The sequence below is a fragment of the Mus caroli genome, unplaced genomic scaffold (assembly GCF_978045245.1).
Source record: "Mus caroli unplaced genomic scaffold, Mus_caroli_1 scaffold_1, whole genome shotgun sequence".
Taxonomy (NCBI): Eukaryota; Metazoa; Chordata; class Mammalia; order Rodentia; family Muridae; genus Mus; species Mus caroli.
Genome location: NW_028227256.1, coordinates 43,250,003 through 43,277,755, shown reverse-complemented (window position 1 = coordinate 43,277,755; position 27,753 = coordinate 43,250,003). Strand labels below are relative to the sequence as shown.

At 38.9% G+C, this 27,753-nt stretch overlaps 1 protein-coding gene across 1 annotated transcript in view; it reads right to left on the bottom strand.

Moving 5' to 3' along the window:
- LOC110287785 (dynein axonemal heavy chain 7) overlaps positions 1-27,753 on the bottom strand; it is a 280,721-nt gene that overhangs the window by 126,072 nt on the left and 126,896 nt on the right. Inside the window, exons 32-42 of the mRNA XM_085832216.1 lie at positions 26,356-26,538; positions 25,406-25,582; positions 22,668-22,799; positions 20,324-20,548; positions 18,167-18,364; positions 16,695-16,850; positions 15,138-15,306; positions 13,943-14,069; positions 12,738-12,957; positions 4,110-4,982; positions 1,656-1,885 (exon numbers count right to left, since the gene is read on the bottom strand). Coding sequence (XP_085688342.1) covers positions 1,656-1,885; positions 4,110-4,982; positions 12,738-12,957; positions 13,943-14,069; positions 15,138-15,306; positions 16,695-16,850; positions 18,167-18,364; positions 20,324-20,548; positions 22,668-22,799; positions 25,406-25,582; positions 26,356-26,538 — 2,690 coding nt within the window. The remainder of the gene's footprint in view (positions 1-1,655; positions 1,886-4,109; positions 4,983-12,737; positions 12,958-13,942; positions 14,070-15,137; positions 15,307-16,694; positions 16,851-18,166; positions 18,365-20,323; positions 20,549-22,667; positions 22,800-25,405; positions 25,583-26,355; positions 26,539-27,753) is intronic.

The following is a 27,753-nucleotide window of genomic DNA, read 5'->3' as shown; positions in this document are numbered from 1 at the left end:
TTACTAATGGTAAGACACAGTAGGGTATGGTTCAAAGGGACCAGGACAGCCCTGCCTGGGAGAGGGTAGCATAAAGAATGTCCTGCAAGTGTCTTGGTACCATCTTGTTCAATACAAGATACAAGACTTCAAAATATTTATGCTCTTGAACTGGCTACTGGGAGGTTGTGAATTTAATTATGGAAATATGTACTAATATTTCACATTAAGGAATCCATTTTAAGTATTTTTTTAATATTTAAAAGACTTTGTTCTGTTAGGTTAAAAGTCTTGAATCCATTGTAAATATAATGTAATTGAGCCATAGATTATTATCTCTGTTTTAGGTTTTTTAAAAAAATCTTTAGAATTTTATAATGTATAATTTATGGTTCACAGTACAGATAAGTTTGATTAACTACATTCATAAATCATTTAAGTAACTAAACTTGATTTGTTAAACCTAAGATAAAAATACATCAAGTGTAAAAATGCAAAGCTATCAGGCTCCCTGCTGCAGGGAATGTTACTGTGCCTCTCTAAAGTCTCTCTAAGTCTTGCTTGTTTTCCCTTTGTAAAAATGCATAAATACAATATAGAATTCACTTTACTGAGCATTTGAGACCCAGTACTAACTGAAGGTTTTCTTAGGGGACATCACTAAAATTTTCTAAATTTTCAACTTTCAAGTTTAATATTAATGAATTTTAAATTTTAGAATACGCATTCCAACTATTAAGTTTTTAGACAGAAAGAAAGTCTAGGGTCAACTTTTCTGAAAACGCATGTTGACACTTGCTGTGGCATAGTTTACTAACACTTTCTAAACTCTTAGCTTCTGATCTTAATGTTAGTAAGTTTTAAATTCAAGTGCATTTCAAGTATAAGCAAAGGCCGTTTGAGATCAGTTTCTCTGAAAACCTCATGTTGACACCGGTGGGCTATAGCATGTGCCTCTTGCGCTCTGTACTGACATTTTTCAAATGGAAGGTTAGTAGAGAAGAAAAGCCAGCTCTAAAAACTGAATGGTGGACTCTGGGATTGTGGCTGTAGAGATCCCAAAGCGAAGGATTTTCCATCAGCGTATTCCTAAGAAAAGGGGAAAACCCCCACTCTTAAATGGTCCTTACTCAACAGCACTGTCAAGGAATCCTAGGCATTTACCCTAAGGGAACACCTTGCTCTTCTATGTGTGGGGGAAACATGTTCTTGAAGGTGCACATGTGTATTTGTGTTTTGCAGCCAGTGGTCAACTTGAGGTTTCATTCCTCCACCACCATCCACCTTAGGAAATCTGGCTGGGCAGCAAGCCTCAGGAGTTGGCCAATCACCATCTTCCAGCACTGGGATTATAAATACACACTGTCATGCCCACCCAGTGTCTGCTCCCTGCTGGGGTCCTGGCGATTACAATTAAGGTCCTCATGATTGTACAGCCATCTCCCCAGTGATACCTCGATTCTTGCAGTAAATGCAATGATTAATTTATAGTGTACTAGGCAACATCATTACACCCAAGAATAGACTGCTTCCTACCATGACTCTGTAAAACTGACTTCCAGTTTTAGTAAAACATTATATTCATAGCATTTGTTTGCACCATTGCTATGTCATTTTTTGTACAAACATTTTAAAACTTTCATTGCTTACTTAAAGACAGAACATTTCATCCTTACTTTCTTTTCTTTTCTAACAACAGTTTGAAGGTAGAGATCAATTCCAGGTAGGAGGTGGGAGTCACGTAATTATATCTTTGAAGTTCGTTGTGGAAGGATGATGATAAGTTGATAGTAGAAGTGTGGAACCTTTTACACATGTCAATACAGCCTTCTTGGATTTCCTCTGACATCTCAATGTCTTCCAGGAACCGTGAAGCAACCGCTTCCAGAGCATCTTCTGGCCATGACTAAATTTAAAATGAATATTTTAGCAATTCATCAAGGTCAGTAATATGATACTGTCACAGCTGCAGCCTTTTTCAATATGTGGGCTGGAAACAGAGAGGAATAGTTTGGGACATACAGTGGAAAAGACATGCTCATGAAGAGCCTTCTTCCTGCCCTTGTCTGCTTGAGACAGTGGTGGCCAGGGATGGTAGCCACTCTCTCCAGTTTACTCTGGGTTTACAGACATAGTTACCAAGTGTTAACAGGACAAAGAAAGGGGAAAGGGGTTGTACTGGCTAGTTTTGTGTCAACTTGACACAAGCTGGAGTTATCACAGAGAAAGGAGCTTCAGTTGAGGAAATGCCTCCATGAGATATAACTGTAAGGCATTTTCTCAATTAGTGATCAAGGGGGAAAGGCCCCTTGTGGGTGGGACCATCTTTGGGCTGGTAGTCTTAGTTCTATAAGAGAGCAGGTTGAGCAAGCCAGGGGAAGCAAGCCAGTAAAGAACATCCCTCCATGGCCTCTGCATCAGCTCCTGCTTCCTGACCTGTTTGAGTTCTAGTCCTGACTTCCTTGGTGATAAACAGCAGTATGGAATTGTAAGCTGAATAAACCCTTTCCTCCCCAACTTGCTTCTTGGTCATGATGTTTATGCAGGAATAGAAAATCTGACTAAGACAGGGATCTAAACTCAATATGTGTTTCCCTGTGTATGCTATGTATTATTTCATTTAATCCTCCTCTCTCTCTCTCTCTCTCTCTTTTTTTTTTATAATTTCCCTTTAAAGGACAGAATCACATAAATGACTACAACCTATCTCTTGGATAGCTCAGGCACCTCAATGTCAACAAGCCTGTACCACAATATCTCCTTCCCCATCAGAGCTGTATTCTTCCTCAACTCAGCAAACTTCACCATCAGTCACCAACGTGTCAAAACCCAGGATCATCCTTCCTCTGCTCCACGGCCTCAGACCTCTCTGTGTTGCATGAGAAAGTTCTACAGCATTGCACGCCTAACTCTCCCTTCTCCTCATCATGTCCAAGTTCCCTTCTTTCAACACCACTGCCATCCTAGCTCACATGTTTGTTATCTTTAGCCAATATGTTCCACTGTTACCCTTGCTGCCTTTGTTCGTCAGAAAGACACAAAATGTCTTTACAAAATAGAAACCACCCTCATAGCACACTTCCTAGTACAACTCAGGAAGTCCTCCCAGTGTGCATTTGAAAAGATCCCAACCAACTTGCAAATTTGTATCTGATTTGGCCCTTCCTAACTTTCTGACCTCAACCATGACACCTCCCTCTGAGTTCCTCTACTCCTGTTATCCCAACCCCTTCTCTTCCATCCAGCTCCATTTTCTCTACTTCACATATTTCAAACTTGGTCTTGGTCCTGGTAAATTTTGTGTGTTTGTTCTCTTTTATTTTGTTTTTCTTTTAAAGGCTGTCTGTAGCAAGCCTTGGCTCCTCATCTCTCCTTGTTACTATATTACCTAGTAGGTACAAAGCAAGAAAGAAGGGAACAAAGGATGCTCACCTGAAGTAAATTGTGAGGCCATAGAGGTCTATATAAATTTCCAGCACCATAAGTGGTTGTGTCAGATCTACATACAGGATTTCTACTATAGTCACAGGCACACTGCAAGTGTGGAGGCTGCTCCGCGGTGCCACAGAAAGCCTGGGAAAATCTAACTTCTCACACATTTACTGCTTTTCTCTCCCCCAACCCCACCATCTTTGTCATAGCTTCTCTGGTCTCAGCCTTTCTGAGACAAAGGTCTACTACAAAAATTCCCACAGTGTTTTTCCTTGAATTTTTGTTGGGTTTGGTAAATAGGGCAGAGAATGGAATAAGACAAATAAGACAGAGGGTGGGGGTCTGTCTGACTTCTACATGTCATCCCACCCTGCCCTCTTGGCTCTCTTCCCCACACAGTGCTTCTGTGACCAGTCCCTCCCAAGTTCTTTTCATCTAGGACTTTGAGTACTGTGCTTCTTATCAGGATCCTGATATAAGGACAGACTAATCCTAAAATTCTGTTCTGGGATATATTGATATTAATGAATGATATCCTATAATGATTTATGCTGATATAACTGCATATGATACATTATGATAAAAATCAAAGATTTTGCTAGTCTACATCATTTTGAGGTGGAGTCTATAAAATTTTTCACAGTGATGATGGAGATTCAGCATTTTGAGGACTCTATGTAAATTTTACATGGAAATACCTGAAACCAGTCAATGGTACAGCAGTTAACAAGAGCAGGAAACTTCCGAAGACGAATCCGAAATGAGTCTCCGATGGGACTCATGGCCAGGACCACATGCAGCTGGTTGCGGCAGCGGTCAATAAACATGTTGAAAAGAGCTATGGGACTCCCATCTGTCTGTCTGGTTTTATCCCGCTGGCGATCTAACTGACGCATTTTTTCACATATTTCTTGCTTTTCATCTAAAGCAAAGAGGTTTGGAACCTCCCCGGCGTTTAGGAGATTGTTGACATCTTCTAGAAATGACTCTCTTTTTATTTGTGTATCTGTGAACAGGAAGACCCCCTGCATGTCATTCTCTGCACATTTTCTTAAAATCACTTTCAGATCTTCATGCCACTCATGGCTACCGTAGCCCTTGGAGATTTCCACCTGAAATAGTGAATAATCAGCCATGTGTGCAGCAAGTCTGGTGACTGACTGCCTTCCGCTCCCGCCCACCCCCACCAGAAGGGCGTGGCTCCGTGGCTGCTTCAAGATTCGAGAAATTCTGCTTATGTGTTCTATGGCAAATCGGAACAAGACAAGGTTCATGGGCTTTTTGCTCATGTTGTTATATTCATCTAGATGGCCTTCGACAATCATCCTGAGAGCATCCACATTGGCAATTTCTCTGTAGCCAAAATCTTCCCTCTTAGGATCATGGAAATCACAAAACATTAAACTTCTTAAATCATCTTCTTCTACAGTGCCATCATGATTAAAATCCAAATTTTTAAATAGATCATGAAAATCTTCCTGCATGTAATTTTTCAGAATTTCTTGTATGTAGTTAATAAGCCAGCTTCTGTCAGCATTATCCACAAGGCGATCATAATAGACTCTGAGGACCTGAATAATTTTAAAAGTGGCATTAAGAATATTTTTTATATTTGCTCATTTATTTTGTATAAATTATAAAAACATAAAATAGGTAGTACAAAATACCATCATAAACTATAAGTTGTATTAGAAGCATACATGAATACTAAATAAATAAATAAATGGAAAAAAAGATCATCTCATAATAAAGTTTAAATATTAACTTTAACAATGTCTGTTTGATACAATAGTTTGCTTCAGTGATCAATACATGAAAAGTAATTTGCATCCAGTATGATGCCTATGACCAGTGTGGCATGACAATCCTAAGTGTGCAGTAGTGGCACACACACCTTGGTGGTAACCAACAGCTCTCTAATTGGGCTTAAGACTACTTCAAGAGGGAAATTATGTCTAGTACTTGAAATGTAGATAACTATTAAATGCTGGTAAAGTCATGGTTATTGCAGGGAAACCTGTAACCAGTACTGTACTAAACCAACCTACTCCATATCAGCAATCTAAAACATTTATTCTTATTCTCAAGATAACTTCAGTCTTCAGCCCTCATGAAGGAACCTTATCTTTGCAACAGATGGAGACCACTACAAAAAACCCCACAATCAATAAAAATGCATAATTGTGGAGCACTGACCCAATGGATACATCTTTAAAACATCCCCACATCTAATTCTCAGGGAACAATGTGGAAGACAGGGCAAAAAAGATCATAAAAGCCAGAGGATCTGGAAGGTTGCTGATATCATATCTCCTAGTAATATCAGAAGCTGTACCTACAAAGTCTCACCAGCATAACTGCCCACATACAAGCTGAACGAGGATGACACTAATAGACATGCCAAACTGGATGAGGAAAAGCCCAAAGGCTGCAACTTTACACAAAGAACTATAGGCAACTGAGAAAAGATGGGTGTATGAGAGGTGATCTTCCCCAGGGGACGACAAGCCAATTGGTTCAGTGTCAAATAGTTATCCCTGAGAACACCTGAGTGTAAGTACTGAATGGGTTGTTATATTTAGGAATATGTATGTATACATATATGCATACAATAACAACTAGTAAAAAAAATTGAAGGAAGGGGAAAATGTTGTTTGTAATTATATTATAATCTCAAAATAAATAAATAAATAAATAAATAAGTAAAATTTTAAAGTAAGTTGCAGAGCCTGATGGATTGTGTATATGCAAAGGAACTGAGGCTCTGAGAAGGTGTCTGACTACTTCAGATGATCACTGAGACCCAGGCCATAGGATGTGGTCACTGGAAGCCAGGGATCGATACCTCCCTTTCCAGGATGTTTCTTTTCTTCTCCAAGGGTAGGGACTTTTTAAAGGTTATTGACAAAAGTTATCTGTTGTGTTTTTAAGTACAGGCTTTAGACAATTGTCTTAGATAAAGCAACAGTTGTTTTAGATATATGAAGTAGTCCAGGTATAAGTTATTACAGAGACAGCATATTTAAAATAAATCTGATTATATGCATATTCTCCGGGGCCACAACAAGCAAGAACGTTTTCTGCCTTCAATGAGTACTGCTTCATGTTATTACTGTCCTGAGATTATAGTTCATTTTGGATGGAATTACACAGCCCTGCATTTGGAGACTGGGCCTTCAAGAGACAATTACACCTAAACGATATCAAAATGGGCCCTAATCTGACAAAACGGGAGATATATCTATGGGAAGAAGATGCTCTCTTACTTTCCTACCCCACCCTTTCTTTCCCTAACTAATTCTGAGGACAAGCTTTTGAAAATTAGCGTGCCAAGTGTTTGGTTTTATTATGGTGAGATTAGTTGTAATTTTTTCTGATGTATGACGGGTAATTTACACTTATCTAATATGTGGTTTACAAACACTGTCTCTGTCCTACGTATTGTCTTTCACTTTCTTAGTTTCCTTTCCAGCATGAAAACAATTTAATTTTGGTGAAATTCATTCATCTCTTTCTCTCCTTGGGTTTGTTGTTTTGCCTTGTGTCTTAGTTAGGATTTTACTGCTGTGAACAGACACCATGACCAAAGGAAGTCTTATAAAAACAACATTTAATTGGGGCTGGCTTGCAGGTTCAGTGGTTCAGTCCATTATCATGACGTTGGGAGCATGGCAGTATCCAGGCAGGCATGGCGCAGGCAGAGCTGAGAGTTCTACATCTTCATCCAAAGGCTGCTAGTGGAAGACTGACTTCCAGGTAACTAGGGTGAGAGTATTAAGCCCACACCCACAGTGACATACCCAGGCTAACCAGGTCACACCTCCAAATGGTGCCACTCCCTGGTGCAAGAGTATACAAACCATTACATTCCACTCCCTGGCCCCCATAGAATTGTTCAAACACATGAGTCTACTCATACTTAAACATAGCATAATGCAAAATGCATTTAGTCCAACTTTCAAAGTCCTCATAGTCTATAGCAGTCTCAACAATGTTAAAAATCCAAAGTTCAAGGCCTCTTCTGAGATTCATCCAATCACTTAACTGTAATCCCCAAAGCAAGACAGGAAACCTGCTGGGCAAATTCCAAACTCTGCATCTCCATGGCTAATGGCAAAGCAGTCTTCAGATCTCCACTCCTTTTTCATCTTTGTTGATTGCAACAATATGCTTTCTCCTGGGCTATTTCCACTCCCTGTTTGCAGCTTTCCTCAGCATGTATCCCATGGCTCTGGCATTTTTAACATCTTTGAGTCTCCAAGGCAGTTTCAATGTTCAATGTTCTTGTTTCAGTGTCTGGTATTCCACTTGATCTTTTGGGCTTCTCCTAAGGGCTGGCATCACTTCTCCAGCTCTGCCCTCTGTAGCACTCTAAGCTCAGATTGATCCACTCCACTAAGGCTGCTGTTCTTGCTGATCATCCCATAGTACTGACATCTCCAATACAAAAGGGTGTTCCACACCAACTAGGCTTCACCAATAGCCTCTCATAGGCTCTCTTCATGGTGCCAAGTCTCAAATCCTTTGCCTGACCCCTTTAGTCCTGGGCCATCAACTACAGCTGAGGCTACACCTTCACGAATGGCCTTCCATGACCTCTCACGGTGCCAAGCCTTAGCTGCTCTTCATAACCCCTTCATGCTTTCAAAACCAGTACCACCTTAGTAACTTTCCCGTTACAAAATACAGCTGCAGCGGGAGGTACAACCTTGGCTATCTCTGGAACACAGCTTCTATATGCTTGCAGAAAACACTTCCCAGAAGATTTTACCTCAGTGACACTGGTCTCTTCTTTGTTTTTTGTTTGTTTGTTTTTTGAGACAGGGTTTCTCTGTATAGCCCTGGCTGTCCTGGAGCTCACTTTGTAGACCAGGCTGGCCTCAAACTCAGAAATCCACCTGCCTCTGCCTCCCAAATGCTGGGATTAAAGGAGTGCTCACCGCTAATTTCTTAGATCCAGCTAAGCAGCATCAATTGCCCAAGTAGTCCCCCTTTTATTATTCACTCTAGGGCCAGAGCCACATGGCTGAAGCTGTCAAGTTCTACTGCTTGTAGGAACTAGAACATGACCCCCTTGTACTATTACATTGTCACTGGCTTTCTGTTTTCCAACTCCTTCACTGCCTAAACTTGGCTGTCCTGGATCTTGCTATGTAGATTGACCTTGAACGCAGAGATCAGCGTGCCTGTCTCCTGGGATTAAAGGTGTGTACCACCATGCCTGGATCTAAATTTAGCTGGGTAGGATCTTTCCTACTCACTTAATCTGTTATTTCCTACAACACAGGATTTAGCTACATTTCACTCCTGGTACTCCTTTAATACTCAAACCATATATTTTATATTTTTCCTTTCTAAGCTTGCTATGCTTACCAAGTCCAACTTCTTACAAAGTTCTCTTCATAAGACTTAACCAGAAAACAAAGTCTCTGCTGAGCTTTTTTGGAACTTCCTTTGTCAATGCAATTAATCTGAGTCTCTTCACCTTAGCCTCAGGCAGACTTTTCAGACAAGGGCAAAAAGTAGCCACATCTTCACCAAATTACCTCAAAAACAGTCTTTATGCCACATTCTGAAATTCTTCTCCTTTGAAATCTCTTGGTCCAGGTCAACACAGTTCAAATCACTCCCAGCAACAAGATCTTCCATATTCCTACTAGGATGACCCATTAAGCCCCACTTAAAGCATTCCACTGCTTTCCAAATCCAAAGTTCCAAAATTTACATTCTTTCAAATAAAAGCATGGTCAGGCCTATCACTGACAATACCCCAGTCCCTGGTACAAACATATGCCTTAGTTAGGGTTTTACTGCTGTGAATAGATACTATGACCAAAGGAAGTCTTATAAAAACAACATTTAATTGGGGCTGGCTTGCAGGTTCAGTGGTTCAGTCCACTATCATGAAGTTGGGAGCATTGCAGTATCCAGGCAGGCATGGCTCAGGCAGAGCTGAGAGTTCTACATCTTCATCCAAAGGCTGCTAGTGGAAGACTGACTTCCAGGTAACTAGGGTGAGAGTGTTAAGCCCACATCCACAGTGATATACCTACTCCAACCAGGTCACACCTCCAAATGGTGCCACTCCCTGGTGCAAGAATATACAAACCATAACACCTTGTTTTTGTAGAATACCCATATTTAACAAGTAAACCAGGTAATATGCTTGCTAAGAATTGGATGCCATGGAGAAACCACAGGGGATGAGAGGAAACCAGTTTTCTTCAAAAGCCTTTTATGAAATGATATCAAGTCCTTTCCAGATACTGCTAGAAAGGAAAAAAAGGCACCATTTTAGTCTTCCACATATATCAAGCCCTGAGGAAGCTTTCTTACGTGAGCAGGAATAAGCCACAGATTGAGTTCAATACTTCATATTTTTTGAAATATTAAAGACAATATGTCAAATGTTGTTCTTGGTATGAAGGATAAATCAGAGAAAGAAAGGAAAAAAAAAAAAACAGAAATTGTTCTTGTGACATACTAAAGGAGATGGACAATATACCTAACAAATAAACCCCAACAAAGCAGGAGTTGTCATATACTATGGAAAGTGGAGAAGAGAAAAACTGCTGGGTGGGAGTGGGCTGTTGGGCTGTAGTATTAAACAGCATGGTCAATGGAGACCTCAGTGAGGAAGGGGGGAGGTTAGGTTCAGATAATCAACATCAGGCAGAGCAGCCCTCCAGACACCCTGAGGGGAAGGGGCATAGGTACCCAAACCAGTCTCTGTGAACCACTGGATTAAAATTCTGGACGTATTTATATGCCAGCATACGTATATCTGACAATGTAAAATAGTCATAAAAATTACAAGTTATTTTGCTATGGATATTGTTGAATATCCAAAGATCTGTTAGCCACTGTTAAAGTTAAATAATCTGATAGAATCTGCAAAGTGTTCAAAAGAAACTGAGTATGTCATACATACACAACAGCATTTATAAACCACTCACAGGATAGAAAGAAGCAACCGCATGTATAATCCCAAGTGATGAAGTCTATTATGTAACATCTACTTTGCCTGCCTCCTCCCTTATGTACCACTATTTACTGAATGCTTGTTACATACTACACACTCGGGAACACAAGCAAAGGCTGATACTGTAGCAGAGACAGCAAACAAACAAGCAAACAAAACTCAGAATGTGCCAGGTGCTATTCTATGTTACAAAGAATACATCAAAGTAATGGTCAATGACTGGGTTTGGGGTTTCTTGTACAATTGTACTATAATAAAAGGATCTCTAAGTAATGACCACAGGCATTCCATATAATGAGAAGAAAATACTGCAGAAAGAAGAGTGATCAAGGGCAAAGATCCTTAGATGGAAAATTCTAGATGTTTCCTAGAGTAAGATTTTCTCATGATGAAATGCTTCCATATTCTAAATCTTTGTGTAATTGCAGAATTTATGTGTTGACATCTACCCTCCAAGATGATGGTATTAATAGGTGGAGCTTTGGGGAGTTAATCAAGTTATGGGGCAGAGTTCTCATAAATAGATTAATGTTTTATAAACAAAATTGCAGAATCCTTAATCTTGTGAACACAGAGAGCAAGCTGTGTCGACAAACAAGCAGACTCTCCACAGATACCCACACTGCCACTCCCCAGACTTGGTCTCTAGAACTGTTTGAGATAAAATTCCTGCTATTGATCTAAAGCCACTTGATCTAAAGGTTCTTGGTTAAAGTATCCACCATCTCAAGAAAGAATTAAATATAGTAGTCATATTAAGGTAATGATGAAAACTACAGCAGTTGGTTGGGAAGCAAGCCAATGCGTAATCCACTTTAGAAGATCTTGTTTATTAGGACCAAGGGACTCAAGGCTGTGCTCAGGCCTCTAGGTAGGAGGAACAGCCTTAGACAGAAACAATACAATAAATGTAAATGTAAACATAATGAGGCCTCATGGAGAAGGAAGCTCTTCCCTTTAAAGCCTGGAGAGTTGCTTCATGAAGAAGAGAGGTGAGACGAGTAGTGGGTGGGCTAGAGAGGAGTCTCCTTGGAGAGCAGTCTTCAGAACCCTTCCCTGAGCAAATCCCAGGAACAGATAGAATATCAGACATTTGTAAGTCTGAGGGACTGGAGGGAACTTTAACTTCACATGATTTAGTGCACCACTGTGTTTGTGATGAAGAGGATAGAAAAGTTAGGTCCCATACACAGAGCCTTCAAGGCTTTTCTTAACTCTGCTCCACAGCCAGCTGAGGGAGACATGGTCTTCATTGTGTGGGATCTGGACTTTTAGAAGTGACCACTGTCTTTTAGCGACAGCCCACGTTCTAACAGGAGGCACAGTCTTCCAGTGACCCTAATGCTTCATCCTTGGCCCTCTCTCTGACTTCTAGGATATTTCTATGATCCATTTGCCCACTAAACATGGAGCCTCTGTCCCTATCACCAGCTATGACCCATACTCAGCCTGTTAGCTAACTCAAGAATGAGAGGGAGGTCATGCTTTCCAAAGAGTAATATTTGCCTTGCTGAGGCTATAACTTCCAAGTACAGATGGCCACTAGAATTCAGATTTGTATTTGTAAGGATTTAGGGATTCAAGTATTGAATCTAAGGTCCCTTGGGAAGCTGATTTATTGGGATCTTTTAAATTTTACTGACTGTAGCACATGGGTTTAGTGTAGCAGCATATTCTGATTGCTAGGTTAGTAAAAATGAAAACAACTATATTATTCACATATGGAACATGGGATAGGGCTGGGTGTTTCCACCTTCCTGTAGTCTCTGTGATCATTTAAAATATCAAACTGTCATTTTCTATGTGTCACATTTTGTGTTTTCTCTCCCTCCCTCCTTCTACCAAATCTTTAAAAGAAAATGCACATAGACAGAAGAACATCCTTGCCTTATTCCCCAGAGAACTTAGAGATATCTTTTGGGCTCTCGAACTAGGGATCCTAGCACTGGTTAGCTTCATAGTTTTATTTTCTTTAGGGCATCTTCAAATAAATAACAACATTAACTGATACAGTCAATGTTTATAAAACTACCTGTTTAACATTTCTTATCATAAACAAACAAAACCTGTTAACAAGGACCTAGGGAGGGCTACCATGCTTAAAGGAAATGGGCTGAAATGAATTCATACTTCAGGATACTCTGTATGCCAAAAATGCAAGATTAGACATTAAGTACTTTAAAATTTATGGTATTAAATACTTTAAAATGTACTTTGCCAGTGGCCTAATTAGTGCCAAGTACCTAATGGGCTTCACAGCAAGCATCCCTAAGTCTTTGACTCAGTCACTGCCACAGTAGTCCTTGCTTTTCTGTATTCACATTTGAATGATTCAGAATTTTACCTCATGAACCCACAGGCGTTTAATGGCCTCTTTGTTTTCTGCTGTTTCTGGTCTTGACAAACAAACACCTTGTATGACTCGGGAGAAATCTCGAAGGTTGAACAAATAGTGAGATTTAGCTGGAGTAGGTAAGAGATTCTTCATGGCATCTTTGTACAGGGCCATTGTACCATTCACTATTTGTGTAGTCATATCTAGAAAATCATCTGGAAACTTATAACTTAGGGGGAAAATGTAAGAAAAAAAAGTTAGCAAACAGGAATACTTCATGTGACTAATGTAACATTTTTGTTGTGATTCAATCAATTTGGCTTATAACATTCCCACTTCTAATTATAATACTCGATTTTTAACTTATTTTCAAGATGTTTTCCATTTAGTATTTTATGAGGTGTCCAAAGAAACCTTTGGAATTCAGCAGGATCAACAGGTATAGCGGATTTCAAGTGTGTACAAAAGCATAAGAACCAGACAAAAGCCACTATGCTCAAACCAAGTGCTTCCTAACTCTTTGACTCTTTGGTATTTCCAATTTTACATATATAAGATCCATAAAAAAGGCATTTCAAAGAAAGAAAGGGAAAATAAAAATTATTAAGGAAAAGAAGAGGAGGCAAAATATATGATTAGGGTAAAATTTTATAAAATTTATTTATATATATATTTCGTTTGGGAAGATTGGCGGCATTCAACTCTTGATTAAGGAGAAGCCAAGTGTCTGCTCATTGGGCTTGGCAACAAAATAACAATTTCCCAAGAATAGGCACCAGAGAGCCAAGATGGCTGACAACCAGGTAAGAATGGCTCCAGGATACCCTCTCATCATCTGGGTTAAAGTTGAATCCCCAGAGCTGGGGAACATTTCCCCAGGGAAGAGGCTCAAGTCTTTGTTCTGAAATTTGGGCATGGGAACACCTCTGCAGGTTTCTATAAGAGGATATCAAACTCATAACATAAACTGGATACTTCTTTTCAGCCTTAATTGTACTCAGTTATGAAACCTCAAGGCAAGCACCCATACATGGACTTACTGCAGAATAGAGTGCAGTGGCCCATTTGTGAGAGAGTGACATCAGCTGTTACCTTTCCCTGTCTAGGGATGATTTCATAGGAACATGTAATAACTATTACTTATTTGATATGTTGCTATAAGACTTTATATTCTTTAATGAGAAAGAAAAAATAAGTACTCTTATATTACCTACCAGATTCTTAGATGCCAGGCCAGGATTCTGGAGAAGATTGTGAACATGGACTTGTCACTAAACTCATTGATGGTTACAATATTGAAATGTCTCATGTAACGAGGAGTTATTGGATTTCGGCCACCACCTAAAAATTAGAAAGCATGGTTCTTAATAATATTGCTAGAATAATGCCAAAGTATTTTCTTCAGTATTTGGCAGTTTAAAGTAACCTAGAAGATGATCAATTCATGGTATGTCAAAAGATTTAAAAGTAATTACCTGTTTGGGGAGACACTAATATCACAACTTAATTTCCACTCAAGATGAGGTTTTTCTAATCAAATTATTTGAGTAAATTCCTTTTGGTTATTCCCTTCTTATGCCTCCCCCACATCTTGACCAATTTCATGTAAGACTAATCTATAAGTACATACATCCATTTCACTGGGTACTTATAAGACCTGAGAAATATTGACCTTCCATAGAATAATGAGGACATTTTCAAACACATGAGTTCTGTAAGTGACAGCATTTAACATGCCACTTCACAGAACTGCATCATCCTTAAAGGATATTTAAAACTGTATCCTATTTAAAGTATATAGGTCTGGGGACAAAGCTCAGGGGACAGGGGAGGGACAGAGGCTTACCGCACTCCAGGCTCAACAAATAAAATACACAGACAAATAACAGTTAATTTAAAAAGGAATATTCTCATACAGAGAAACCCTGTCTGGAAAAACCAAAAAAAAAAAAAAAAAAAAAAAAAAAAAGGAATTTTCTCATATATTCTCAGTAAAGAAGTAATTTTTAAAAGTATATAATAATTTTAGCATCTACTGTGCATAAACATAGTCTCTGAAGCAGTATATTCAGAGGTCTTTCTCAGTTGAATGTCAGGTTGAAGGCAGAAAGAAGATAGTGAGATGTCTCCGGTTGGCAGATTTGAACCATTTTAGGCATGGCAGGATTAGCTCAGTTTACAAACTCATCTTTGAAAAAGGAAAGGGAACAGAAGAGTCCATTCCTCTGGGTTCTCACTATTTTAATTACTCTTAGCAAATTTTAATGCAGGACCTAGCAAGAAAGGCTATGCACTAGTGTGGAATGATTGTTATCTGGGATGTATACTCTGCTCTCTCCAGTCATCTCTGTAGATGCTACCAGAGTGATTTTCTCTCTTAGTAGTCACAAACTCAGAATGTATGCCTACCTGGAGGGCCCATAGCACACATGATCTGGATGTCCACTAGTTTAATCACAGAGCAATCTTTGAGGTCGTACCAATTCCAATGATCTAGCCACTGTCTAAGTAATTCAATGGGAGGCTGAGCCCCATAGACCTCGCGGGCAGGCATATTCACATCATCTACAAAGACTATCTAAGAAAGAAAAGAGATTAGAGAATATTAGCACTCAAGCCTCTTGTTGTGGCACATGCCTCTAATCCCTGCACTTGGGAGGCAGATGCAGGAGATCTCTGAGTTTGAGGCCAGCCTACCTAGGGCTACATTAGTGAGGCACTGTCTCCAAAAGAAAAACATAAAATAAAAGAATAGAATATAAAATATTAGCAATTGACATAGAACCCTACTACATAAGTGATGCAGACAACGTGTTAGTCTGTATTCTTACAGCTATAGGATGTATACCTGAGAGGTGATTTTTGTTTCTCTTTCAAACAAAAATGCCATCTTTAGGTTCCTACAGAAATAAGGAGCCCTCCTCACTGCTAATATGTATAGGTTGGTGGTCCAAGGCTTATAAATCCTCTTGGGCCATTTGTGGCTCACTGTACTTTTCTCCCTTGTGAAGCACTCTGAATTATAAGCTCGCAAAGAAAGGTGCAACTCTTAGGGGAGTAGAGCCTTTGAGCGGTGAAGGCTCAGTTGAGAAGGGAGCTCCTCACAGAGAGGCATAAATAAGTCTTCTTGTAGAGAGAGTTCTTAAAGAAAAGAAAGTATTAAACATACTAAGAGTGTTAGTACAGGAATTAAAGTTTAATTTTTCATTTCAATATTTTGTTTTCTATTTATAAAGCAGCAGCCTAAAAGTATCAAAGGGCTGGCACTTGAAAATAACATTAAGATGTTCATTGTCATACAAATATGACCAGTTATAGGATCCTTTTAAAGACAAATATGACATGTTTTAAGAAAAGTATTTTTTTTATTTTCTTTCTTTTGTGTTTTTCTTTTTTTCTATTTTGAAGCAAGTTCTTATGTATCCAAGGCTGGCCTTGAACTCAATATGTATCAAAGAATGGCCTGGAATTTCTGACAGCTCTCGCTTCATCTCTTGACAACTGCCCTCACAGGCTTTTGCTATTACACACAGTTTGCTGTAATCAAACCCAGGGCTCTGTGCAAGCTATCGAAATACTCTACTTATTATGTTACATTCCCAGCCTAGGGAAGTTTAAAATGAAAAAGAGTTCATTTAAAAGAAAAGGACCAATGAGATAGAAAGATATCTCAGAGGGTAAGTGTGCCCACTGTCAGGACTAATGACCTGGGTTTGATTCCAGAATACATGGTTGAGGGAGAGAATTGATTCCAAAAGTTGTCTTTTTGCCCCAACATGTGTACTGTCATACACATACACAAACACACACACACATGAACATCAAATCATTTAAAACAAAAACAAAAAAATAAACCAAAGATGCCAATCTTATGCTTGCCAGGTTTCCTGGTTCTGATTGTGGCAGTGGGGACATGAATGGGCCCAGGATTATACTAGAGATAGAACAGTGGGGAGGAGCCCTTACCATTCTCTTGCCTAAAGGAGGGCCAAAAACTCCTTTTCTTCTTTTGTCCAGTTTTGACATGATGATATTCTGAGTTTGGGCTGCTGTAGTTTGGGCTGAGAAGTTAACTATAAGAGGTTTGTAGATGTCCTTATTGAGTTGATTTAAAAGAAAATTCTACACAACAGAAAACAAGAGTGAGCCACAGTTGAAACTTGTTTTGTCATTTCAGAATAAGCATGAAGCATCACTGCTGATAAACTTGAGTTGAACTTGAGATATCAGAACAGTGCAAAGAAGGAATGAATATGAACAACAGTTACCATGGCAACAGCCTGTGTCTACCTGCCCAGGTGCTTTGCATGTATCTTCTCTGATCTTCACAATAGTACACATTACTCAACAGGAACCAGCAAGGACTGAGAAGTTAGGAAAATTACCTCCAGCCTTAGAGGAAGGACAAGAATTTAGTCTGCTTTTGTCTCTGAATAGACACAATTCTTTTAGGTGCTCATTACTGCCTTTGTTCTTTCATGCCCAGTCATCATTCTGTCAGCTAAACTTAAGTAACAACACTTCATTTCAAATAGAATTCAGTGGGAGGCAAGTGTTAGTTAGCAGTGTGGCTCTTCCTCAATTTGTGTGGCAGGAACAAATAATAAGCTATATATAATTTCACAAAAGGTAATGATTTTAATACCAGTACAATCTATGGGCTGGGTTGAATTTGAATTTGATTTTTGATACTAGTGAGACCTATTGCTTGGGTATAAATGGCAAAAAAATTGTGTTTTCCTCAGATTCTGCCTCAGTAAATGAATGATTCTAAGACAACTAGCATACACCCAAATATCTTTCAGAATGGTTAAAGAATTTAACCATTAAATTCAGATAACTGAAGAATCAGAAACAAATTGTCAAAAACTGGAGGAATGTGGAATAATTGGAAACTTCAGATGGAAGACAATCTGGCAATAGCACCTTCCTTCCCCTCCTCTAGCTGAGATGTGGGCCATATCTGTCATGGTAGCCATCACCACACAGCTAACAGCTGGGATGGTTCCAAACCCACTGTGGGAAGTCCATGCTCTTACTACAAAGTAACCATCAGCTGGAAAGTAATTCAGATAAGTAACCATCAAGTCTGGTTACAGTTTTCAAGAGGCATAATCCTCACCCTAAATAAGTTATTCTTATATCAAAATGAGTGGAACAGTGATTCAGTAACATCATTATCACCTAACATATGCAGCCTACCAGAGACAAAACTGCTAAGAGCTTTCTTAAAAAAAAAAAAAAAAAAAAAAAAAAAAAAAAAAAGTACATCTTTAAAGAGTTTTCTAAAAATAAAAGACAGTAGATCCCAAATTCCTTGCAATTTAAACAACAAAATAGTTGAGTATATTTGTAAATTAAGCCAACCTTAAACATGATCATTCTTAAGACCCCATGAACGCTTTAACCAAATACATTTACATTTCTACAGTACTCACAATGATATAAACACTCTTTCCAGTTCCTGTTGGTCCTACAAATATTGAAGGCTTTTGATGAGTGGTCAGTAAATGCATTAGAGCAGAGTAACGGATTGTGTCGAGAGTTGGCACAATGATCTCAATAAACTGTACATCTTTGGGAATTGGAGGAGTATCTGCCAACTTCTTTATCCATTTATCCCATCTTCCTAAGCCCTGTTTACAGTAAACAACCAAACAGTCAAAGGTGTTAAATACATTCAAAAGCTCTGTACTTCTGTGCAATTGTAGATGACATTAAGACAAACAAAATTCTGATGTTTATTCATTTGTTTTGTGCTTTAGCACAATTAATTATCCTCTCAGTCTGAGAGTTGAATTTTCTACGAAAATGGAGGAGAAACTCTGCTCCCATGTGACTATAACTGCATTGGTAGTGCTTGGGCATCTCAGATATTCTGAAACTACAGCTATGACAGCTCTTTCATCAACATTGGATTCTTTAATCACACTGACAAAATTTGATGAGACAACAGTTAAAGAGTAAAGAATTTTAATTAATATGTTACAAAAACATGTAATAATTTCCCTAGAAATTAACTGCACAGCACTTGACTTTAATGCTTATATCAGGCAAGATTCATTTTATGAAAATTTAATATAATTTAAAATCATTAAGTAATATATACAACTAATGTAACAATATATTAACTATGTTCACAATGAATTACAATATAGAAAGATTTCTAATTTGTGATTATCATGAAAATATGCTGCCTATTTGTATCCAATTAGTTTGTAAATTATATATTTGTTTTTTATGATAAAGATTCAAAATTGTTCTACTCTAGAAAAATAATATTGCCTTATCCTTCCTTAATACCAACTTAGAGATAAACTAGTGATTCAAAACACATCAGATGCAGACCTATCTTTCCTTGGCATTGCCAAATACCCCAACTAGTTCTCACTGGTGGCTATCCTAGACAACAGATGTCTCCTTCACATGGCCTTTGCACCACATTCCCTGGGCCTGGACCATGGTATGATGCTCTTCTGAAAAACATATGGACTCACTGAGCCCAGCTGTATTTTATTAATTTTGTGTGTTCTGGCAACTAGCTACACATTTGGCAAAGACACTAAGTTTAATAAGGGCACTGAATTTATATTCAGTCTAAAAACTATTTTACAGATTTTTCTATAACTGATGAGAGAAAGCAGCTTCTTTTCATGGTCTTAATAATCTAGTCAAACATGTATCTTTGACCTCATTTAGGAAAGGAGACATTAAAAATCAGTAAGCTGGAGTGTACAGTCATTTAAAGGCTGTGACCTTAGAGAAACCACTGAAGAGCTCCACGTCCTGGGTCCCACCATAGGGAACATCCCACCTTCTCTACCTTTCCTCTCTATGAAAATTTCAAGTGTATGAATAAATTGAAATAAAATTAGCAAATATGTGTTGGACAGGAAGAAAAAGTCCTTTGTCAGATGAAATCAGCAGCACAACTCTAGAGCTATAATAATTAGAAAATCCTAACATTTTATCTTAAGGAAATAATTGATGCTCATACCATAACTAGTCTTCTAAGAATTTATAAAAGTGAAAGACTGAAGATTTGAAAAGTGTCCTGGTAGATTTAGGGAGGCCCTGGGAAATAATTCTACTGAAGAAACACTAGTGATATGGAAAGTTTTCTCTTTATTAAGTAAGGGGGGGGACCTCCCTATTGATTGCATGGCACGATCCCAATTCTACTATGTTTATATATGTTTAAATTATTTATTATTCCTAATGTTTGTTCTAAGCATGGTGTTTGTGGAAGTTACAACAAAACCAACAAACAGAACTCAAGACTTGTAGACCAATCTATCAGAAACTGTTCATAGGAACATGGATTTACTGCTACTGGACTCTGTGCCTGTGATGTACATACAAATGAATCTCCAAGAGATGGCCTTGAATAGCATGTGCCCGGTGCTTGGCTCGGTATCATAATGTGTAATTTTATTTAATGGGTACAAATGGTCCATTGGTTATTAGTTCCCTTTACCACTGAGGAAAACTACATTTAACTTCTCCAGGACTAAAAGACCCCAGAGCCACCACATGCTCTGTCTCACCAGGGACTCTGCCAGGCTGGCACTTACACATCCTGCTTCAGAACTCACCTCCAGGATAAACTGATAATCATAGATTGTTCCCTTCTCAGGAAATGGCACTATAAACGCCTTTGAGGATGTTTGCTCAGTACCACTCAGTAACTTAAACTTATTTCGAGTTAGGTCTGAAATTGGACCTTCCATTAGCTCTCGGAGGATCTTATCGAATTTTAGACGATCATCATCTGTACAAGTTGCACCAACAGACCAGGCCAACGAAAACAGAAAAATGCCCTGTGTTGGAGAGATGAGAAGATAGGGTGCAATTAAAAAAGATGCGTCAGTCTCTCCTGATGACTTAAGTCACCAGCCGGATTGATATCTCCGAGTAGTAATACGTGAGCTACGGTGTAATAGCAGGTCATCTAAGGATTCTATAAGAATTACTTTACCCCAAATTATGTCTCATAAAATCTTTAAAGTGATGCAATGCAGCATGAATTCAAGTCAAGGCCAACCTTGCAACCATGATTCTAATAAATTGTGTGTTTCAGATGCATGCTAGAGCTTGTTCTCTGAAAGAGCATTGAAGTAACTTTGGGGGATGAAAATTCAGACACATTACATTTCAATATTGATGCAAGTGCACTGGATTTAAATAAAACAAGTCTCTACTTTTTTATTTGAAATGCTATATCAGAATTAATTATACAAACTAGATTGGCCTTTCCAAAAGCATCCTGCTTCTTCCAAAACAAATGCATGGAAGACTAGACCCATCAATTAACTGGATGGCAAAAGTCTGCCTTCTTTAAAATGTTTAAACAAACAATCACAACCATGAAAAAATGCTTTTGCTTTTAATCCTGTTTGTGTAACGTCTAGTTTATGTGAAAACTTTCTCAAAGATACTTGTCCCTAAATGAAATGCTAAAGTATTTTTTTCATAAAATATGAGTTGTAAGAATTACACATTGGCCAAATTATGCTATGAGCAGTATATTAGTATTTTTATCTAAAACTTCTATTAAGGTCTATTGATAGTAATGCTCTTTTACAAATTTATATTATTTTTAAATTGTGTGCCTGTGTGGGATATGTGCACATGAGCATATTTGTTGACAGATGTCCCTGCAAATAGCTTCTTTGAGTCACCTGAATTGAGTGCTATGAACTAAACTCTGGTCAAATGCAAGAGCAGCAAGCTCTCTTAGCCGTGGCACCATCTCTCCAACCCTATATTATTATTTTTCAAATCTGTTAGCTTACAATATAGGTTAGTGGGAAATCACTAGCCTAGCATGCATGAGATCCTGAAGTTCTCAGTTTACAATACTGAAAAATGAATTAATAACTACATAAATAAATAATATTTATTTATGGATTTATTTATGGATTGTCTATTTTTCCTACTTTCTTCAATCTCTAACACACTTATACACTTGCACACACCTATCTTCCCAAAACATAAACTCATTCTCATACAAAAAGGAGGACAAATGTCAAAGTAGAAAATAATAAATCATGGTTTGGGGGAAACCTTTGTGACAGAGACTACTTTAGAGGCTGGTCAGGACCTGGTTTCAGTGGTGGATCCTCACTGATCTACACTGTCATTCACTGCTCAAAAGCTTACAGCCCACTATCTCTACCAGTGCAGCTTTCCTAACAGCACTCTGCATTTGGGGCTCAGCCTCTTCCTCCCTCTTAGGCTTCCACAACTTCCCTTTGTTGGACCCTGTTTATTAAGGTCGAAGTCTACCATAGTCCAGATGGCTCTCTGAGCTGGAAAACATGGGGACAAATCCTTTACCAGCAGGGTTTCCCTTTCTCTGACCTTGTCTGGGCAGCCTGAACCCCAACTCTCTCTACCTGTTCAACTTCCTCTTTTCCCCTTCCTCTTTTTCTCATAAGAACCCAACCCGCAAGTACCTGGGTTCCTGGAAAGCCTCTCCATGCAAAGGAGCCATTCATAGAACTTTAAACTCTATCCAATAATTTTCATTTACTCTGAAACTTCTTCCCATTCTCTAAAGTCCACATATGCCCCTGTTTCTCTCAGAATAAAGTATACACATGCAAGCTACGATCTTCTCATAGAGCTGTCTCATTGAAGATCATCAGAGAAGGCCTTTGCCTGCAAGAGCTGTAACACTAAGATACTCAGAGAAGGCCTTCTCTCACCCATCCAGAACTGCCCTTCATCCTTTTAGCCCAGTGTGCAGAAGCATCTAGACACCCTGAGTGGGAGAAAACAGAGAACTCGGAACCACAGGTGGACCCCCAAAATGCATACCTCATCCCTGAGTCCCATTTCAGGAGCAAAGTGGGTCTCATTGATTGGAGGCTTTGGTGAAAGCAAAAGATATTTGTTTTTCTACTGCAAGACCCAGAGAACAATGTACCGCCTTACCTCCAGCAAAGAGAAACTTTCTCGGTCATTTCTTTCCTTTTGTTTGTTTTCATCAGCAAAGTCATCCATAAAACAGTCTATGAGATTCATTAAGGACCGGACCAAGTTTGTATCTGAAGTAGGAGAGAGCTCCTGGAAAATCAGAAGGAAGGGTCTGTCAAACAAAGGATGCCAGCCACCCTTGATCCCGCATCTCCTGTACGGAGCCTGTCTCATCCTAGCAGGCACGGAATCTATGAAAAGGTACTCTGTGATTCTCATTTATGAAGGAAAGCTGAGGTCTATAGTCATGTCTTCTCTACAGTGATTACCATGCATCAGTAACATGTTCTCTTTTTATAATATGTATGTGTGACCTGCATGAAGGTCTTTCAGAGGCTGAGTCTTTTTCCACCATGTTGAGGCAGGGGCACTTCTTTCTATGCCACAACTAGCTGATCTGTGAGCTTCTGAGTGATTGTCTTGCCTCTTCTTCCCATCCTGACATTGATATTTCAGAGGCACCTGTCACATCTGGCTTTTTGTGAGTTCTGCGAATAGAACGCTGGTTTGCCTGGCAGATGTTCTTACCCACTGAGTCATCGCAGCAGCTGGTGGTATGTATATTCTATAAAACCTCTCCAGTTAAAAGGTATGTGTTTATCTTAATCAGAGGCATAGACTCTATCCTTTATTAATCTTTGATTAAGATAAACACAACACATTCCTTCAAAAGGTTTAGGATCTATTGAGGAAATAGCTCTTGCCTAGCATGCACAATGTCCTGGGTTCAATTCCCAGGAACACACACTCTCTTTTTAATTAGGATTTTCAGACTTTTCTGTGTGATAAAATCACTTTATGTACGTTAATATTCCTTTCTGAACTAGTCTCAATGTTCCATTTGATTAACAGTCTGTTTTAGCTTAACTTTGCACTTAAAACAAACAAACAAATAAACAAAAAGAATAAAACCCACTTAAAGATTTGTTTACAATCCATACAGTAAATTCAACTCCATGATAGATGTCTGAGTTCACTCAATGTCGGTAGTAACACACATTATTCACTTTACGTTTTTGGCATCCCACTGTTACAGTTATATAAAGTGAACCAGGAAATACACATGTTTCCCAGGGCCATGTTCTCTCTGTGCACCCACCATCTTCCCATCTAGTGGCTCTCCCAACCTCCAAGGGTGCAGTCCTTTGTGGTTATCAGGTGAAAATTCACCCAGTGAAGTTATCTCTGAGGACCAGAAGTGGCAGGATTCCTAGTCAGCCATCTCATCCTCATAAGAGTTGCAGACACTAGGACTGAGCTTCTGGCTAACTTGGGACTGAAACTGATGGGATGGGCCAATACAAATGGTTCCTCCTAGGCAAACTGCTATGGTTATAATGGCTATCCATAACTTCTGTAAGACACAACTGAAGTCCTATTATGTTAGAAAGCATACATAAAAAAGTTTGGTTTTCCCATCTATCCAAGGCACATGTCTATGATGTAGACAGTTCATTTCTTTGTACGACTTAAATCCTCTGACAGTGCTAGGGAAGAAGAAACACGAATTCTATATCTTGTTTTCTTCTGACTCTCAGAGCATGTATGTATAGATGGTTCAGAGCATGGTTACTTCCTGTTCATAACACACTTAGGTGCCAGTCAGTGACTGAAAGAACAATGATACCCATTTTCTCATCAGCATCTTGTACATTCCTCAGCCACTGCCCCAGATACGCAGGTCTCTATCCTCACATGCATTTGCCTGGAAGCCCCTATTTTCGTTCTTATCTTTCTACCAAGCATTTGTTTTAGAAAATTTGAAAAATAACACACACAAACATAAACACATACACACACATGAAAATATAATATACAACTGCTCACCTGAAATAAGAGATAACTTTTAGGATGCAGCCTCTGCTCTTGGGAAACCCAGTCTGCTCTTCTTCCCTTAAACCTGCCCACACAGAAAAATCTTCTCCATCCACATGGAGAGAACTCCAGGCTAACATGTCAACACATCTCCAAGTTTCTAGCAACCCACCCAAGAGTGCCTGCCCAGGGGCTAAGTTTTTGACCATGTATAGACACAATCCCAGGTGTTAGCTAACACACCATTTCTCCTCACCTAAGCTCTATTACCCCCTTCCCCTGCTTTAGCCTGGATGTGTGACTTCACTTACCTCTACCTGGGAGGACAGTGGACCCACCTGAGAGCTGCCTCCTAATGAGCCTGTCTTTACTTGTTTTTAATCTGCTCCAATCTGGCCTATATCTGTGACACTCAGGGAGAGATAAAGAAAATAATCAATAACATCTAGATATTGTAATGCACAAAGCTAGGCAGGCTTTTCAGGTGTCTTTATTTTTAAGAAAGAATAATTATATTGATAACACTGTCTCCATTTCTAAGATGCTACACTTTGCCTATTCTTGGATAATATTTATTATGAATTCAAGCCTTTTTATTTTGGTCTGAGCTGAGGTTTTAGCAGGCAGTGCTGACATATGCCTGTAATCATAGCACTTGGTAGGCAGAGGCAGCCAGACTCCAGGTACAGGCCAGCCTAGACTCCAGGCCTGAGAAGATTTGCACCAAGGAAAAGAAATAAAAAAGAATAAAATAGAAAAATTTTCCAATCATACCTAACAAAAAGTATGTTTTCCATTAGCTTTAAAAAAACATGTTGAGATTAATACATTTAATTCAAGTTTTCCACTTTTTTAAATGTTAAAGTTCCAGTTTGTCTTACCTTTGTATGCCTTCTGATGAATTCAACAGAGAGAGGGACCATTCTATCAAACAAGCCTCCTATAAATTCCTTCTGAATGATACTGACTGACTGTGGTAACGTGTTTATCCAGGACACCATCAGTGGTCTCCAGCCTAGCATGTGAGGCTCCATGTAGATCATGCCACACCGGGAAACCTGGAAGGACACGTATTGGTTAGCATCCAAGTACTGCTCAAAACCATTACTACAGAGGCTCAGTCTGCTCACAGACAGGAAGGGGACAGTCATCACTTGAGGTAGATTTAAGGACATTTTCCAGAAACGATGTGTGATTGTAAATGGGTAGATACCTTCTAACAGATGAAGGTTGGAGGTCATGTGATGTATATCTGTTCCCAGGCACCTAGTCATGGATGCTTTTCTGTTTTATGTCTCTCAAGAACAAAGATCACCAAGTCCTTTGCTAACCTCACCACTGATTGAGTTTGGCCACAAGCAGTGCCTGGCACAGGGGACTGACTACAGCAAGCAGCTCTAAGAAGCCTCCTGTTACCATCAGATTTCCCATAATGAAAGAAAATCTACTTCAGTTAATCACTGGGACAGAATCAGGTGGGGTTAAGCAGGGAGTCCTGTGCATAAGACCTGGTTTCCTACTGGGCATTAAGATGAGTTGGGACATCTGTTTCTTACAACTCTATGGGGACAAAGACTTAATTTTTTATCATTTCTTGATCCTAGCTTATGTGTGTGATTTTGTAAAAGGATCCAAAATAGAAGAAAAAAAGAAACAAATTACTAAATCTGCTATGGTATGTGAGCAGATAGTGCCTGCTTGTTCAGGACCACAGATTGCATTCACAATGGAATGTATAAGTACATTCAATTTAGAGTAAAGCTACCAAGTAAAACTAAACATTTGCAGAAATTGTGCAATTCGTAGGCAGACGCCAAACTTGAGATCTTACAGTGGCAGGAGAGGCAACTTCCAGATCCATCGGTTCAAAAATCAGGTTCATTTGTGGTGACATTTGAATAATCTCCCCACTCATCAGACACAGCTTCTTGTTGTCATCCAGCACAGTGTTCATGTTCTCAATCCACACGGCATCAACTGGCCCATCAAAGATTAACCACTTCCTGTCTGGAGTCTACATGCAGAGTGGATAAAGGACAAATGCAATGGAGGAAACAGATCAATAATATTTCAAAATTTAGAAATATAATTTATTTTGCCATGAAAACATAAAACAGTACTCTTTAAAATTAACTATAAACAGGCAGGTGCATGTATACATCCACACACACACACACACACACATACACGAACATACTCATACACACAAACACATAAGCATAGATGAAGAAGTCTACATATGCCATGGACAATACAAAACTCTAACACCTCACTTGATTCAATCTTTTCAATGTTTCCAATGCTAAATACATGTAAACTGCTTTTAAAATATTAGAACTGAAAATACTATTGATAGGGAAAACAAAATGTTCATTCAAATATGCCTGTTCTTAGTATTTTCTAATAGATCACTCTTATGAATTCTACCTAACATTTTTATAATGTCAATGACTTCTATGCACTATGTTAAAACTTTGATTTTCTTCTACAAAATAAATTCACACACACACACACAATAGTGTAGGACAATGGTTTTCAACCTTCCTAATACTGCGACCCTTCAATACAGTTTCTCATGTTGTGGTGACCGCAAACATAAAATGACTTTCATTGCTACTTCATAAGTGTCATTTTGCTACTGTTTTGAGTTATAATGCAATATCTGTGTTTTTCAATGGCTTTAGGCGATCCTTATGAAAAAGTAATTTTCCTTCCAAACAGGTTGTGACCCACAGGTTGAGAACCACTGGTGCAGGATGCGAAAATCAATATAACATTCACACAAAGTTCTGTACACCAGTAATAATATGTGCTAGTGGTGTATAGATAATACAAAGTCAGTATAATGACCTGACAAATATTATGAAATATAAAAATACTTACACATGACAAATATTATGAAATATAAAAATACTTATACATTGTCCAGAAAATGACCACCTTTCTGATTCCTATAATTCTACCTGGTCATGTATGCAAATGATGTTTGGTTCACTGTCACCTAACTTGAGTTCCAGTGGTGATGGAACTAAGTCCTTCTTACCACAGTCTCAGACGCCATGGTTAACTCCATAGGACCATGAGCTGCCCCAGGGTCAACACCCTAGGTTCACACCGAAACTGGGACTTGTGTGCTTGGAACTCAGGAGGATAGCACGGAAGAGTACTGATTACATTATGCTCTGGGTGATCACTTTTAGACCAGCAGTCTCTTGAACTGTCCACTGCC